Source organism: Thunnus thynnus, chromosome 19 (genome assembly GCF_963924715.1).
Source record: "Thunnus thynnus chromosome 19, fThuThy2.1, whole genome shotgun sequence".
In the NCBI taxonomy this organism is placed as follows: Eukaryota; Metazoa; Chordata; class Actinopteri; order Scombriformes; family Scombridae; genus Thunnus; species Thunnus thynnus.
This window is the reverse complement of record NC_089535.1, coordinates 21,790,273-21,808,052: the sequence shown is the minus strand read 5'-3', so window position 1 is coordinate 21,808,052 and position 17,780 is coordinate 21,790,273. Positions and strand designations below refer to the sequence as shown.

The 17,780-nt window shown below is 39.6% G+C and overlaps 4 protein-coding genes across 4 annotated transcripts; 1 reads left to right on the top strand and 3 right to left on the bottom strand.

The window, feature by feature from the left end:
* Positions 1–811: 811 nt before the first annotated feature.
* stbd1 (starch binding domain 1) lies at positions 812–8,045 on the bottom strand. The gene is made up of 3 exons (XM_067573953.1): positions 7,596–8,045; positions 6,212–6,630; positions 812–5,001 (listed from the first exon to the last, which is right to left on the bottom strand). Exons 1-3 carry the CDS (start codon positions 7,885–7,887, stop codon positions 2,368–2,370), a joined length of 3,345 nt encoding a protein of 1,114 aa, XP_067430054.1. The 5' UTR covers positions 7,888–8,045; the 3' UTR covers positions 812–2,367.
* A 1,561-nt stretch (positions 8,046–9,606) lies between these two features.
* Positions 9,607–10,559, top strand: LOC137170516 (heat shock protein 30-like). The gene has a single exon (XM_067573954.1). The coding sequence runs from the start codon at positions 9,667–9,669 to the stop codon at positions 10,351–10,353; it is 687 nt and encodes a 228-aa protein (XP_067430055.1). The 5' UTR covers positions 9,607–9,666; the 3' UTR covers positions 10,354–10,559.
* A 982-nt stretch (positions 10,560–11,541) lies between these two features.
* Positions 11,542–12,497, bottom strand: LOC137170270 (heat shock protein 30-like). Its single transcript, XM_067573499.1, has one exon. The coding sequence runs from the start codon at positions 12,383–12,385 to the stop codon at positions 11,747–11,749; it is 639 nt and encodes a 212-aa protein (XP_067429600.1). The 5' UTR covers positions 12,386–12,497; the 3' UTR covers positions 11,542–11,746.
* Positions 12,498–13,922: 1,425 nt separating this feature from the next.
* Positions 13,923–17,630, bottom strand: si:dkey-175m17.6 (N-acetyllactosaminide beta-1,3-N-acetylglucosaminyltransferase 2). The gene is made up of 2 exons (XM_067573498.1): positions 16,239–17,630; positions 13,923–16,098 (listed from the first exon to the last, which is right to left on the bottom strand). The coding sequence occupies exon 2, from the start codon at positions 16,093–16,095 to the stop codon at positions 14,752–14,754; it is 1,344 nt and encodes a 447-aa protein (XP_067429599.1). The 5' UTR covers positions 16,096–16,098; positions 16,239–17,630; the 3' UTR covers positions 13,923–14,751.
* Positions 17,631–17,780: the final 150 nt, after the last annotated feature.

Below are 17,780 nucleotides of genomic sequence, written 5' to 3'. Positions count from 1 at the left end.
TTTCAGATGCAGTGGAGATCACCTTCAGCACAGAGCTGAGTGGAGCTGACAAGCTGGCAGAAGAATACGCCTGCTAATGACGCTCTCCCTGCATGAGCCACCTCTGAGCCAGCTGGAATCAAAACAAGGTCACAGTCTCGGCTTCTGGTTTGAATCACAGAAATTTAAATAGAAATTTTGGCACTTTTTCAGTGAATTACCCCACAAGACCCTACAGTGTTAGACGAGCTGTTTGTTGCACATGATTCACAGACATTTAGATAGCAACAACACATCTTTTGCACATAATGGTGCTTGGCTGAAAAATAACAGACTGGGTCTGACATATTGATTTTGAATCAAAAATCATAGTTTTGAAGGGAGATCTGCAAATGTCTCTTCACAAATGGAGTGCAACTTGCCTCATCTAGACATACATATTAAATAATATCTTTTCTCTTTGAGACATTGTAATAGTGCTTCAAAAGCATTGGATATACAGAATCCTGCCCTGTCACAAACAGGAGTTGCTGATGCAATATTTGAAAATTCATGGAAAGCAAAATAAAAAAGTATTTAGAACTGATTAAACAACCCCAATACAGATTTGTAGCTCAGGACAAAATATTTCAGGTTTCGCTTTGATGCATTAAATGATCTGATCTACTGAAGCACTTCAAATAACGGAGAATACTGAAAATGAGTTGTCTATCTATTTTTATATACTGAGACACTTTTTTTCATATTGGAACAAACACTTGCAATTACCTCCAAATATCTGGTCTTTCAATAAATTCACATTTATAAGAGACATATATTTCCAGCTACAACAGACTTTGAAGATTAGTTTATTTGACATTTACATTCAAGAGTATCATTATCATCATCATCATCATATTGCATAATAAGATACTCTGGTGAGATCTGAGATAATAGTATACACTGATTAAGAACTGAAATGACCAAAAAACTAAACTGACAGCATTCATTTTGAAAAAAAAAAAAAATTAAATCACTGTAAGTAATTCAATAAAAGTTGTAGTGAAACACAGAAAATGATGACCAGTAACACCATTTTAAAAGGAAAAGCCACACTGTTTGGATGCATTATAACACATTAATAGAACATCATTTTTAAAAGGCACAGTCATAGAACAACAATGGGACAATCTTGCATGCACAGAGTCCCACAGGATAAAAGCAGCAAGTTACAACTATATCACAGTTTAGTGGTAACCACATTAGAATACCTGATAGAACACCATTCATACAGTTTACTGAACAATTATTGCTTTGATTATTGCTGTAGTAAAAGTGAACTATGTGCATTTATTCTCATAGATTGTTAGGGAGTATTCAAGCAGCATATGGACAGTATAATAAAGTCTCCATTTATACAAATTGAACACTTGCATTAAATCACCCACTTTTAAAGAAGTGCATATTGCATAATCATAGAGAAAAACATGAGGATGTTTTATGTACAGTAACGCTTCTGTTTGATTGAGTGATTGAGTTAATCACTGGCTATTAGAGGGCAATCCTCTAAGAAAAGTCCCATTAGATGACAGTAATCATGGTGCTGGAAATTTGCAGACCAAAAGACATATAGACGGGATATTTCTTAAGTTTAAAACTGGGCTTGATTTGGTTAAAAACATTTTAAAAAGTGTTTATATAATGCGTATGGCTGTTGTTTCAACTGACTCTACTACATGTTGAAACATAGAAGGGCTGCAGCAACAACCGATATATGTGTCTACTGTTTTTCGACTGTTGAGTCAAAAAATGTCAGAAAGTAGTGAAAATGCCAAATCACAAGTTGTGAGAGCCTATGATTTTAGATATCTTGTTTCAACCAGAACACTACAGCTCTCTAGAATTCTTGGGTAATTCACTTACAATGATATAAAACAGGGAAATGCAAAAATCCTCACACAAGAGGTTGGAAATGTAAACTTTTTGGTCATTTTGCTTAAAAATGACTTGAACAATTAATCAATTATCAAAATTGTTGTTAATTTCCTGTTGTAATAATAATCAATCCAGCACTAAAATGTACTCAGTTCATAGCTGTTGAAACAAAAGTTATTTATATGTAACTGAGACATCAGAAAAGTAAACCAATTTAAACGTAGTTGTTTGGATGTCTTTTGACCGTCAAACTACCAAAGCAATGCTTACTAGAATGTATTTATGGTATGATCCAGTATAAATTAGTTTTTAGGTGTCATTTTAATCTACTGTTTCATCATGTGTGTCTTGTGACAGGCTGTACAAATAAACACGACTTCATCTGGTCCAATTTCCAATACCAAAGTTCACTGTGCTGTACATGCCGCTCTCAATCTTCCTCTCACCTCTGCAGCATATTCCTTTCATCCCCTCTCACAGGAATCCCCACCATTTGTGCACAAGCAGGTCATCTCCGTAGCCCGTATCGAGGAGGCGGTTTCCACATTCCTCCCAGCGACACACCTCACCTTTGTCCACCACCACAAACTTCCACTCCACATGGCGCTCTGCGGGGAGGCTGACCACAGTGGCCCAGTGCCCATCCTTGGCCCTCTCTAGAGGGATGAATGCCTTCCAGTTCCCCAGCTCCTCCTGGTTCCCCGTTATGGCCACCGTCTGGTATGGTGATTGGGTAAGATAGTGGACGCGGAAGAGCACATTGACGTGCTGAGGCATGGGCTGGACAGCCACAACCTTTTTGCTATTTTCTGTGTTTTCATCAACAAGAGAGAGAGTGCTGGTTTGTTTGACGTCAGTGGAAGGTGGGGTATTTGTATCTATACAAGTAGCATCTGTGAGAGAAGAGCTGTGCTGGCCTTCTTCAGTGGGAAGCTGGTCGGTTTTTGTGGGGTCTTGGGCCAAAGATGGGACAGAAAGGTTCATCCAGGGAAGGACTTGGTAGTTACTTTCCGTGATCCACTCATTATTGTCCATAGTTGCCTCCATAATACTGATTTCCGTCTTTTCATAGTCCTCATCTTTCTCCTTCTCTGCTTCTGTTGCCTTTTTCTTTTCAGCGCTTACTGCTTCCTTCTTCTCCTTTACCTCTACAACCTCAACAACAGCTTTCATATCCGACTGTGTTTTCAGGTCATCGGTTAAGCTAGTAACATTGGCCGCACTCTGTGCAACAAACTGGTCCATCACTCTTTGGTAGCTATCCTCAATTTCTTGGCCAAACATGTCCTCGTTGGCTGCAATTGACCCATAATTGACCCTATCTGTGTGCTCACTTTGGGGTTGCTGAGAAAGATGTGATGGGTAAGGCCCGAAGACCATACCTGCTGTATCTTCCTTGATGACAGATATAGCTACATCATCAGTAAAGACGTTGTTTTGAGCCTCTGTCTGTTCCCCCGACTGTGGATCACAATCCATCACCGGAAGCGCCATATTTTCAACCGTCATGCCAAATTCATTACCAGCATCTTGCAAATCAGGGCTGACAGTCATGCTTGAAATCCCACTCTCTTCACCAACACCAGGAGATGATATGTCAGTATCCCTCAGCACACTTTGCTGGAAAGATGGCAAGTGAAGATGACACATGGGAGGGTTAATGTCTTCAGTCATGACGGGAGCAGCACCAGTGGTAACTTCAGAAAAATCGTTGTTATTTTGTGTTTGGTCACTTTGTTGGTCTTGGGAAGAAGCCGGCATGTCAGGGTGAGATATTTCTTCTGACATTTCAGGTGCAGCAATGCTAGCATTATCACAAGCAGCTGCTTCAGTAGCAGAATTAACTCCCATCGCGTCAAAAGTCTCATTAATTCCCATGTGGTCACTTTGGCAGTCTTGGCTGATGGATGTCAGGTGAGGACAAGGTATTTCTTTAGCTGTTACAGAAGCAGTAACATTTGTATCTGTATCAGGACAAGCAGCAGCATCTGCCTCATCAAAAGCATCATTATCTATCACTTGGACACTTTGTTGATCTTTGCAGCAGGATGAAACATGAGATTCATACACATGATCATTACATTCTTCAGCCAACACAGTGGATGTGCCACTTTCGTTGCTTTCAGGCTGATTTTTTGACTTATGCAATGGCATTTGAGGGCCCACATTAGCAGAATCAGTGTCTTCATCCAAAGTTGCAACTATTTTATCCTCTTTCTGCACTTGTTGACAATCTGATGACAAGTCAGGGAAATCTGCAATACTTGAGATTTGAGCTTTTGCATCAGTGGTGTCACTTGACAGACCCTCATCAAGATTATCAACTTTTACAGGCTCGCTCAAACAGGGCAGAACAGGGCTGAGCACCGCATTTGAACTGTCATGTTCTTCATCACAGGCAGCAATGTCGTCACTAGTCAGTATATTCTCTTTCACTTGATCAGTCCCAGCAAGAAGAACACCAACCTCTTGATTGCATGTAAGACCATTTTCCTCTTTTTGTTCAGTCTGCAGTTCTTCCACGTTGAGCTGTAGCGAGTGAGCGTCAAATTCGACAGCTGTAAGATTGTTTGTGTGGTCTTCATCTATATCTTCTTCAATCACTTCGGCTAGACCGCCATCATCATCACATTCGCTATCCTGAATGGGAGGTGCCACCACATCCGTCACATGATCACATTGGTCCTGCTGTGAAGATGGCAGGGTTGTTTCTTGTTCCTGATAATCTACAGACTCCTCTTCTGCCTCCTCAACCTCATTTTTCTTTTCTTCTTCTGTAGAGAGGTTATTATTGCTGTAATCAATACTATCTAGATGGTGTTTCTGGTCCTCAAACTCCTCATCTTTGTCATAACAGGGGCAAGTGACAGGTACATCGTCAATATGCATGACAGGCTCTTCCAAGTTGGACTCCACTGTGTTCGTTTCCAGTGTGGTTTTATTATCTTGTAGTTTGTCATTGTTTTCACTTGTATGAAGGGTTTGTTCAGACCACACTGGACCGCTTGAAGCATACTGATAGTTTTCCTCCTCTTGTCTGGTTTTCTTGTCAGAGACATCCTTGTATGTGGTCACATCTTCATTTTCCTGGTATTCTGCTTTAAACACCTAGACACCATAAAAATAAAATTAGTAACTTCAGGACTCATTTTGTCTGGCAGACAACAGATAAAAATATGTGCAGCATAATAATATAAAGTAGCTACACAAAAGGATACCAGATAAACTGCCTGTCGTTGATCTCCCAGGCTGTTCTAGTCTGAAACCTAGATTGCGGTCTAAGGGTAGAGAGAGAGGAAAAGCCCCACTAGGTTAGCGCTATTACTGGTACCACCCTAGTGGGGTTGTTCCTTAAAGGAACATTTGACAATTTGGGAAATAAACTTATTCACTTTCTTGCTGACAGTTAGATTAAAAGATTGATACCACTCTTACAGCTAGGTATAACAAGTTAATTGAGTTTTAGAGGTGCTGATAGGCATATTTTGTCACTAACGGACAGAGCCAGGCTAGTTATTCCCCCCCACTTCAAGTATTAAGCTAAGTGCTAAGCTTAAAACTAGCCTGGCTCTGTCCATAGGACAGGATGTGTAGCAAAATACACCTTCCAGCACCTGTAAAGCCCAATTAACTTGTTATACCTTTGGATCGAGTCAGGCTATCTGTTTCCCCCTGCTTCCAATCTTTATGCTAAACTAAGCTAAGCTAAACTAAACTAAGCTTAGCAAAGCATATCCTGGCTGTAGTGTCATACTTGACAAATAGAGTGGTATTGATCCTCTCATCTAATTCATGGCAAGAAAGCAAATAAGAAAATAATTTCTTGTTTTGGACACCAGATAAAGTCCAATATTACCTATTATTTTAGCTACAGTATATGTCATACTCCTTAGAAAAATATCAGTCTCTTAGTGGGAATATCAGAACTTGTTTGCTGAAAACAGCTGCCTCCTGCCACTGGAAACACTGTTGTTGAGAGCACTGAACCCTACAGTTAATGTGCTATAAAACCAAAATAATGAGCTAAAAGAAGCTAAAAAACACATAGAGCTGCATAGTTCAAATAACACATAGTTATTTAATTTATTGTTGATTTAAAAAAATATTGATTATAGTGAGGCTTTAAGTTTCCAAATCACACTTGGTACAGTCAAATAATTAAAAAAAAGACTACTGAATTTAGTGTGTTCATCCCATGGTTTATCTGTGCCAATTTACATAAAACTTAATAAACTTTCAGCCTTTAACCTAACTGACCAACTGTGACTTATTTTCCTCTGTAGCTTGCATACAACCTCTCACAAGAATTGCTGCTTACCTTCTCTTCCTCCTCCTGGCAGCTCTCATCATTTATTGGCTCAGGTTTTTTCATGCAGCTGTCGATATCATGGATCTCTTCTTCATCCTTTATACGGTCATCTGTTGCATGTTGTTGCCAATCAACAGCATCCTCCACCTCCATTTCAGCCACTGTGTAAGTATCACTTTGCAGGCTTTCAGTGGCCTCCTCTGCATACGTCTCTGTTACTTTGTGAGAGTCTCGCATGACTGCCACGTCCTCTGTGTCATCTGAAGTGGTGTGCTTGTTGAGTGGTACTTGGATGTCACTCTTGGGAAGAGAACAAAGTGGAGGTTTCTTCTCAGCAGCAGCAGCAGCAGCAGCAGCAGCAGCACGACGCTGCCTGATATTGAGATCAGTCTGTTTTAGCACATCTGATGAGCCCACGTCACTCACATCTATAACAAGACAAAAGACTAGTTACTTTGCAGCTTTTAACACACAGAATAGAGTGCTCAAGTGCTACATACATTTAATTAAAAGTGATGGGATTATGGAGATTGCTATTGGTTTACAAAGGACAGACATGGAAAACATGTTAAGATATGTCCTACAATTCACATAGCCTTATCCACCTTTGTAAATCCACCTTTTTAAAATGACAGTACAGCATGATTTCATCAGGTAAAAGTAATGCAATCAGCAATGATTTGTTGGATTATGCCTCCTCAGTTTAAGGCTTTATTTGATCTGGCAAAAATCTTTCTTGTATAGACTGCCATTATTAGTCAACTTTATCTCAGTCTTTCTGTAGCTGAATCCAAATTATATGAATGTTGCCAAATGCAAAATTTTAAACTTATTTTAGGGTACTGATATATTTCATTTGGAAATTTGTACTTTGTTTTAAACTTTCATTTTGATTTCTATATGAGAAATGATATCCTAAATGGATACTATAATCTAGTTTGCCAACAGAGTTCATAATATCCTTTTCATTACAGATGTAAATGTTCATCTTATGTGGTATACCAGTATTTCCTAAGAGAATGAGTAAGTTTTACCAACAACATTTGTATTATGAGGTAATACTTCTATCCGTAAAGATGTCTTTTTAAATCACTGCATGACGTTTTACTGATAGCCCAGATATAATATGGGTTTATAGCTTTATGATATTCTCCTACAGTATCATTGTAACTTATACCTCTACTACTATTGTAGCCCATAGCTATATTTTATATCATATACAATTATTAAATAAATTATCATTTAAATTATTAGCCTACATTATAAAATAGACTATTGTAAAAACCTATATTCTATAGCCTATATATTACACAGGCTTACTGTATTTATAATATATATATTAGCACCTGTAGACTGCAGCAGCGTACCTGCTAACGTTATTTTGGATCTTTACCTGTTGACTCCACTGAGCTATGTGATTCCTCCGGGCCCGGCTCCGGTCCCGGTTGCAACACCGATGCGTCTCTCTCCGCTTCGGGGCTCTTGCTGTCGGCGCCGTCGGCTGCGGCGGTGGCCTTCCTCCGCTTCCCCCTTACAGTCCGGTAGATGATGAAACCCGCCAGCACGGACACCATCACCATCACAACCAGAGCCACGGCGGGACCGTGTCGCCCGATCATGCAGAAGAGCGAGGCCAGATCCATGCGTCTCTCCACGGCCAAGGCGTCGCTGTTTTTCAGCGACATTGCAATCGGTTGTAAAATAAAAACAAAACAAACAAAACAAAAGAAAAAAAAGCCGGGCTGTTGTGTGATGTCTCTACGTGCGTGTAGAGGCCTGACAGATCCGACGTGCTGCAGGCTGCTGCTGCTCTCCCCTCCACGCTTTCAAGTGTAGTGACCTCTTGTTGCTGCAGAGCTGCAAACGGCTGCAGGTACAAGCTGCTCATTGGCTGACTGGATCACGGGGACTCAACATTCATTCATAAAAAAGGGAAAGGAACGGGTCGTTTTACAATCTATTTTCATGCAACCGTTCATGCACCCATGAATCAGAATCAGGTGTCAACGTGTTTCATCCCACTGAAACCCAGTGCGATAGGATTCAGTTACAAAATATAGGATTTGTCCTATCCAAAGCAAGGTAAAATTTCACATCCACACAGGATGTTTTTTTTGTTTAAATCAATTTATTTATTTATTTATTTATTTACTACAATTCGTGTTCATTCCAATAGGATATTTAGGAAATCTTTTTTGGTGAATAAGAAGAAATTGTGCTTAAGATATAGTGGAAGGTAAACCTCCTGTAGTCACTCTTTTTTTTCCAAATAGGGTGAATTCAGGTATATTGGGACATCAGGTAAAGTGGGACAGCATAAGAGGACAGCAGTGTGCCTCTGCCCTGAAAAGTGTAAGTCAAAGCAATTGGTGCTGAAAGCAAAAGCCTTCACTGAGGAAACTGTGTCCCAAATTACCAAAACATGTCACTGAAAAATAGTTTTGTGTCATTGACAACCAAAACAAAATGGTGAGCCATGCTTTGTAAAAAATATCATAAACGCTTCTTCACATAAAGACAGTAGACACCTTCAGGAATTCATAAATGTATCATATGTTGGATTATTTATTTCAGATTGATGACAAGAACACAATCACAAGATTGAATTACAAAAACTCTCCCAGTATAGCTGAATTCACCCGATTTCTTGTATATGGACCCCTCATAAACCACCAAGGACTACATAAAGTTTATTAGGATGTTTTGTTGTGTTTGTCCATCCACTTTAAATAAATTCAACTGAATCACATCACTTCAGAGCTGGGAACCTAGCATGTCAGCATGTTTCGTATAGGCCTATAGACTACAATCACATAGCCTAATATTTTGAGGATTCTTTTCCAAACAATTAAAAATGTAATACATTAAGATGACATCTGTTCCAAAAACATTTTGACACTTTGAAAGGCTTTTTCTTGCAAGTTTATAGCATCTTCTAAAATGTGATTAGATTTGATTGAATGTTAGGTCTGATTACATTTCAAGGCAAACCTAAAATGTTGTATCATTTGCTCTCAGTTTTGTTATTTGAATCATTAAATGCCTTTCGATCAATGGGCTATATTCCAGTAAAAGCTCCGGGCGAGCATATTGATCTGTGTGGTATTATATGGTTATTGACAAAAAAAAATGTAATATAGGTTTTGGTATGAGAATACCTCTTAATTGAATCAAACATTGCTAATGACCACATACATTAAAAATAAAAATTAAATTAAAAATAAAATAAAGAGCTCTGGTCTACCATACATTTATCATGCAGAAAAGTTCATGAAAAAATGAGGATGAGCTAGTGATGTTATCACACTTGAGTAATAGCTCCACCCAGTGGAGAGCTCTGGTAACAACGGGAAAGTTCCTGAAGATTCTGGACCTCCTTCAGTTGGAATATAAAAGCTGAGACAGTCTCACTGCTGAGACAGAAAGCAACACAACCAACACAGAAGACAACAGACACTTTAACAATGTTTCATCTTGCAACAAGAGGACTCACCACTAAAAACACAGTGAAGATGCTGTGCTCTCATGGATTCCAGTCTGCCCTCAGTCCATACAGGCAGTTCTACTGGCCTGTACGCAGTCTGTGGCCAGAGGTAAAACCTCTGATCTATCAGGACGATCTACTGCAGAGACACCTCCAGGAGATGCACAGAAGTCTGGAACTGATGCATAAACTTCAATACAAGATCCTGGTAGAGATGGAACCTTTTCAAACCAGTGTGGCTACACAACCAGTCTCCTACCAGCTGGAGAAGAAGGGAGAACACTTTGTCCTCACCCTGGACACTCAAGGCTTTTCCCCAGAGGAGCTGTCTGTCAAACAGGTGGGAAACAAGCTGAGAGTCAGCGGGAAGACTGAGAAGAAGCAGGAGGACGGGAAAGGCTCCTACTCTTACAGACGCCAGGAGTTCAGACAGGAGTTTGATCTGCCTAAAGGGCTGAATCCTGAGACCATCAGCTGCTACCTGGCTCCAGACGGGAAGCTCCACATCCAGGCAGCCAAAGCTCTGTGTGTTGAGGAGGCTGAGAGAGAGCTGACTATCAAGAGGAGCTTGGAGGAGAAAACACAGGAGAGTCTGAGTTCACAGCCAGAAGACAGCAGCACAGAGACAGACGACAGCACACAGGACAAACCTAAAGACATGCACTGATCTATATATGATGTGCCAATGTGTGGTTTTTATAAATGTTGTGATTGATGATCATATCTATTTTTATAACTGGGTATGATCAATAAATGTAAAAAGAACAAATTTTCTGATTATATAAAGACAGAGGAGCAAAATATGAAAAACATGATTTCACTCCTTCTGAAGATTAAAATGATGAAAATCAATAAAAATGACTCTTCAGAATACTCTCACCTCAGACTTTTGTTTGTGTACATTAGTTGAATCTGACCTCAGTATTAGTTTGTCATGTTTGTTTTTTTCTCGGTGTGATGAAAGCAACATAATATGCCTTTTTTCACAAAGACCTTTTGACATGTCACAGTAGGAAAACCATATATGTAAACAACACAGTTAATGATGGCTGAATTCCATTTAGCTGATTGAGTTTCAGAGTTATGGTATTGTACATGTTGGCTCACTGTCATACTGTCATGGCTGAATGGGACACTTGAGTAGAACAGACTTTATGCATTATCTTAAAAATATTTAATTTACCTACAGAAAATTTTTCACAGAGTAGTAAAATATTTAAAGTATGATTGGAAAGTTTGAATTGTACAGAATGGCTCAAGTCATCATTCATCCGATTTCCTTTTTTGACATCTAAGTCCACTCACATCAGACTGTCTGGTCTTATAGTCACTGCCCCTGAACATGGTTTTGATATCAGATTAAAGGTGGTCAGATCATTTTTTTCTTGTAGTCAGACATAGGTTATATTAATAATTTTAATTTCCATCTGCTGTCACATAAAAATCAGGGGTGTGACTTAAAAACAACTGTGCATGATTATCAAAGAATTAACAAACCATAATTTTAATAATAGTTTGATAAGTCAACAATGATTTTCCTGATAACTGATATAGTGAAGTCGCCTGTGCGACTGTAGTGACAATATTTTCATCAGTCAGACATGACAGTCACACAAACAAACACACCAACAACAGACAGCTCTGTCCACCATAAAGCTGTGCTAAACTTTAACTATCAGCCATTACTTATCAAAGATAAGAAAGTGATGGAGGTCATGATGGCCCTATAAAGATATTTCCAGTACCTACATGGTATAAATTGGTGCAACTTTGCTTTTTTCTCCCTTCTTTTTAATAAGCATAAAAATGTAGTATTCAGTAATAAATGTATATATGAAGGGCAATGTATATATTATAAATTCTTTTTGTACCAATATATAAGATATAAAGAACATGAATATGAATTTAAAAAGCAAAAACATGATTGGATTTCAATTTAAATGCATTTATTAATAATCATTAATACTAGTCAATTAGAAAAATATAAAGCACATATGATCAGTATTTAACATAGTATAAAACACATTTCTTATACATTGACACAAGATCATATAGATAAATCAGTCCATGTTTTCAGGTTTGTCCTGTGTGCTGTTGTCTGTCTCTGTGCTGTTGTCTTCTTTCTGTGAACTCAGACTCTGCTGTGTTTTCTCCTCCAAGCTCCTCTTGATAATCAGCTCTCTCTCAGCCTCCTCAACACATGGAGCTTTGGCTGCCTGGATGTGGAGCTTCCCGTCTGGAGCCAGGTGGCAGGTGACGGCTTCTGGGTTCAGTCCTTCAGGCAGATCAAACTCCTGTCTGAACTCCTGGCGTATGTAAGAGTAGGAGCCTTTCCCGTCCTCCTGCTTCTTCTCTGTCTTCCCGCTGACTCTCAGCTTGCTGCCCACCTGCCTGACAGACAGCTCCTCTGGGGAAAAGCCTTGAGTGTCAAGGGTCAGGCCAAAGTGCTCTCCCTCTTTCTCCAGCTGGTAGGAGACCGGTTGCGTGGCCATACTGGTTTGGAAAGGCTCCGTCTCCTCCAGGATCTTGTGTTGAAGTTTGTCCATCAGCTCCAGACCGCTGCGCAGCTCCTGGAGGTTTCTCTGCAGTACATCCCTCTGGTGGAGCAGAGGTTTAACCTCTGGCCACAGACTGCGTACAGGCCAGTAGAAGTCCATGAATGGACTGAGGGCAGACTGGAATCCATGAGAGCACAGCATCTTCAGTGTGTGTTTAGTGGTGAGTCCTCTTGTTGTGAGATCAAACACTGCTAAAGTGTCTGTTGTCTTCTGTGTTGGTTGTGTTGCTTTCTGTCTCAGCAGTGAGATTGTCTCAGCTTTTATATTCTAACTGGAGGAGGTCCAGAGTCTTCATGAACTTTCCAGTCATTACCACAGCTCTCCACTGGGTGGAGCTATTACTCAAGAGTGCTGACATCATTGGATCATTCTTGTGTTTTCAGGAACATTCATGCATTTGCAGGAGTTTAACACTAGATGTCACTGAAAGTCATGTCATTAGAATAGTGGGAGTCTACCCAAATTGTAGTAATCACATAATCTAGCTATGCACTTGTTTTGGTTTTATTTGTGAAGTTTTCCCAGGAAAAAAAGAAAGAAACACTACAACTACTACTACTAGTAGTGTAACATACTGTTCAGAGCAGCTTTGGGAAGTAGTCTGTAACTAAATGTACTTACAATTACATCAAAATATGGTTCACCATGCCTCCATTTCTCCACTTCCTCATTAGTGTTCAGCAGCTACATAATCTTCCTCTTAAAGCCCTCAGATTGATTTTATCTTCCTCTGCAACTACATTACTCTCAAGCCACTGGCTGCCTATTAGTATCAAAATCAATGGTGGACACCAGACAAGAAAATACTTTAGTACAGTAAAGAGAAAAGAAGCACCCAGGTTTCTAAACATTAGTAAACTAGATTGTAATTAATTAGTAATAAGAATTACTGTTTTATTCATAATTTACTGTTTTACAATTGTTCAGTATGGAAAAAAGAGACGCCCAGTGTCCTCTCTTTTTGTTGATGTTTTTCTGCGACAGCTTTTATTCTCCCTGGAGGAGATCCATCTCTGGGGGTCTCATTTCCCATGTCCTCGTCTTTGTCTTCCAGAGTGGCAAATGAAGGTAATTTTTGCCATGCAATTTTGTCTGGCTAAGAGAGATGGAAAACAAATTTACTTCAGGTTTTTTTTTTTTTTTTCGTTTTTTATGGTGAATGTAATATATATACTAATCTTTTCCTTGTTAATGTTTACAAAACTACAGTTTCACCCCACTAAATTTGCTCTCCAAAACTACACATTTCCCTTCATATCATGTAGAAAAAACAAAAACATAATAAAGATAGAAAATCACATCATTAACACCCACATGCAAACCAGTGCACTTCTACAGGATCAAGACTAAAGGGGAGTATCAAACACTATCCAGTATCTCTTTAATGTATACACACACATGATTTCATTAGTGTACAGATAATAAATGCTTTCACTGTTAAATATTGTTCACTCTGCTGTGCGTGCAAGGCTGGTGACTCATGAGCTGCATGATGCTTTACCTTCATTTTGACTCCATATCTGCCTTTTCAAAGATATGGTTAGATGATCATATTTCCTCTTCATTTTATAATTGCAACCAAAATAGAATTGATTATAATACAATAAACAAAATAAATAAATATATAATAATAATCAGTACAATTGTGTTTGAGACACAAACATTTATTCATCCTTGACATGATACATTTTTTGTTGGAATCCTTTAGGAAAACAAGAAATAGCTTTCCTGGTTATTTCCATTTCCGATTACTGCACATCCATTACAGATAACAGAAAAATCAATCACTGAGGAGTTCCAGTGCAGAGGGTGAAGGAAAAACACCAATGCAATGTATAATTTCTTAGGCCCCATTTTTATATATATATATATATGTGCAACATATTGTGCCATATTGAACATCAATTACCTTGAACTGTCAGCACAAGAACATTCAAAAATAATTTTTCTGAACATTACACCTTCCCTGCCTAAATGATAACCACGATCAATGTCAAGTATCACTATAAATTAGCACTGAAGTTACAAAATGAGTCACAAAAGGATAAGTTGCATTTTAAATATAGGACAGAGTGGATGTGAGACATGTTGAAATGTCACATTAGCTGGCACAGCTGACTTAAAGGAAACAGCAGGGCACATAACGCAAAGATATCTGAAATGTTTTCTCCAAACATTATGAAATAATATGCATGGCATTATATTTTCTGCATAAGGTAGTAAAATCGTATTGAAAGGGTACAAATACATACTTTTTTTTTTTTTTTTTTAAAGTAACAAGTATGTGGCCTTATTGTGTAATGCCCTCGTAATACAAGTACCCTTTGAGGTAGATCAGTTGCCTCCTCAGTTTTACTCTTCAGAGGGAAAGTACATTGCATGTGACCTTTAGAGGGTACCACCTGCCTGCCATGAAGATGCAGTCAAAGTTTGTACATTTTTCAAATGAGTGTGGCAGCAGCATTCATTCTGTACTCAATGGATCCTATTTGGCAGGCAAATGAGCCTCAGCATTGACCAGGCAGGTTCTGGAGCTGCTTCCACAGTGTCAGCATCTCCTTGGGACTCCGTCTGTGAACGAGTAGAACAGATCTGTAAGCACAGGGATTCCCCCTCTCTGTCTCTGGGAGATCAAATGTTAAAAATCCCGGGTGATGGCTTGGTGAGAGCCCAAGTCTGTGCAGGCACATGCCCAGATACACGTCGTCTATCGGGAAAAGGCGCACCCTGTCAGACACCTCCTTCAATCGCAATGCAAGTGAGCCAGAATACACCACCCCTCCTCCACCAGCGTATGGTGGATACACACCTTTGTAGAAACTTTCCGGTATGTAGTATTTAGTAGATGGCTCACGGTTTGGCATTGCGTTATTAATTACATCCCCCACAAACAAATCCATGCCAGTTTCATTTGTATAGGCTCTCCACAAGTTGTGCTCCTCCCACTGTTTGTGCAGGTAATCCAGAAGGGCGCCTGTTCGAACAAAGACATCATCATCCCCTTTGAACACAAAGATGGCGGTGGGGCAGTATTGCTGGAGCCAGTGCCAGAACAGCAAGTCCTTTAGGGTCAGGTTAAAAAAAGTATCTCTGAAATCCCACTGTAGAATATCCCCATATTTCTGGTTCTCAAGCTCCAGGAGGTTTTTGAGGTCTGGATGAGGACCTGTACTTGAGTCCTGCCTTCCAAGCAGAAACACAGTGCGTACTAATCCACCTTTCTTATTTGATTCCCCCCTCACCAGACCACTGCGCCCCCATGTTTCACGGATGGCCTGCCTATTTTCAAAGTTCCCCACTTGAGATTTGATGGCCATGAGGAGCATGGGAGAGTCGAGACCAAAGCTACTGTTGTTCCTCCTACACATAGCAGGCTGGTTGATAAGGAGGGGATACTCCCTGCAGTGCATTGACCTGATAAATGCCCTCATTTGTTCTGGCAAGCTGTTGAGATCGTGCAGACGAGGGACTGAGCACATGTGCGACATGCAGTCAGAAAGGCATTCATCCTCGATTTGTGATAAAAGCTTAACCTTTGGCTTCCTCAAAATCCCAGTTGCATTTCCCCGCAGTATTGGATTGTGCTGACGGTCCCAAGCATGCTGCAGCTGGTTCCACAGTGCGCTGTCCTCCAGACGAAGGTTCCAGAAAGGGCTGAGGGGGTGGGAGGCCAAAGCCCCAGAATTCGCAGAAATCCCCGGAGCAATATAGTGGATGGTTATTTTTGGAGGAGTGTAGGACATGGTGACGAATATGGACACCATTATATAAATCAGAAGGTGGCCGGTCATCATACAGGGCAGCAGGCACATGCACAGCAGTCTCCCCTTGCATTTGCAGCATTTACCCATTGCCTGTGGTGTACAAATCAGACAAACTCTTTCATACACATAAAAAAAAACACATTAGGGATATTTTAAAATAATCATAACAGAGAAAATATTTAAATAACCCTCCTCCCTGACTGAACTCCACTGCAGTGGTATGGCTTTACCTATGAGATTTTTATAGCTAACACTGCAGGCAACCCTCTGGAGTTTCTGTCTCCTTGGTGATGGTCCACTGAGATTTATTATCTGTTCTTGTCTTCACACTCAGAGCATCATCCTGTACCTACCTGCCGGTAGGCACACAGCCCCTGTAAACACAGTGTGGAACATGTATTATGCAATAAAGCAGATAAAATCTCACTTTCCTCTTGACTTAGACTTTAAAAGTTGAGTAAACACAACATGGACAACAATTAAATAACAATTTGGACTTCACTTGTCCTCCTTTAGCCTATGTATTTCTAATCTATTTTTAATAACCTTACAATAGCGTTTGCAAAAGTATTGCTACAGTTGGATAAAAACCTAATGTTTCCAACATATTGTCTCTATAGCCTATCTTAAAGTCTACAGACTTCATTTTTACAACTGTTTGCCAACCCCTTACTAATTTAGGCAATGAATGGAAGACAAAGAATAAAAATACTTACAAGTAAGTGAATTTTTCCAGTTGGTAAAGCCGACTGAGATCAAATACACAGCAACTTGTGGTGTAAACCCTTTGTTTTAGTTTTCTCATCCGGCTTGGTTATACGCTGGTTATAACATGACAGGTCTGTCGCTCCTCATTTTTGACATAACGATGGGTGATAAAGAGAAGCATCCTTTACATCTAAAACCAGCGTCCGCATAATGCAGTAAACCTGCAGCTGAGCAACAGGTCTCAGGTGAGGAAGAAGTGAGTGCACACAGAGCATGCGCTTCTTTTGGCTCCTCAGTGAGTGATGAGGTAAATACTCACAGGATTGACGTAGGCCTACTACCTGCTGCTGACATGAACTGATTGAAGCTCGGAAAGAAGCTTCATCGGGCAGTGATTTCTCCAAAGGGAGAGACTTTGATTTGCATGCAGGTGCTGCAGGTGTGTAGTCTTATTTGCATGATGAGGCCAAATGACCTATGAAAGGTTGACTCGACAGCATCCCTCTGCTCATATAGCCTATCAGAGTGATTAGCAGTTTAACATTTAACAAATACACAAACATGAGAAAGTACTTTAGTGAACCTAATAATCCATGATACTGGTCTGCTCTTTATTAGCATGACTTCAATGTCCTTTTACACATGTCTATGGATTTGTGAATGAATGAATGTATGAATAAATATTTTTTTAAAATAAGGTCTTTAAAAAAGTTAAGAAAAATGAAGAATATATTGGTATAGACTTATAGAGTTTATGGTGACCTTTCCTAATTTGTCAGCGTCAGCATAGTTTGCCAAATTCTGCTCATCATACAAGTGTGTGTGTGGTATTAAACCATAGATTGTGTCAGTTTTGAAAAGGGAAGCGTTGTAAAAAAAAAAAAAAAAAAAAAAGTGTAACAGTAACATGTTCTATTTTGTTAATCTAACTAAGGCTACTTCTATTCCATTCTATTTCATTGACAAGCTACAGTAGGTTATTATGCAATTGTAAAAGGACAATCAAGGTATCCACTGACAAACATCACCGACATACCTTCGTACTTACCAACATGTGACGGACA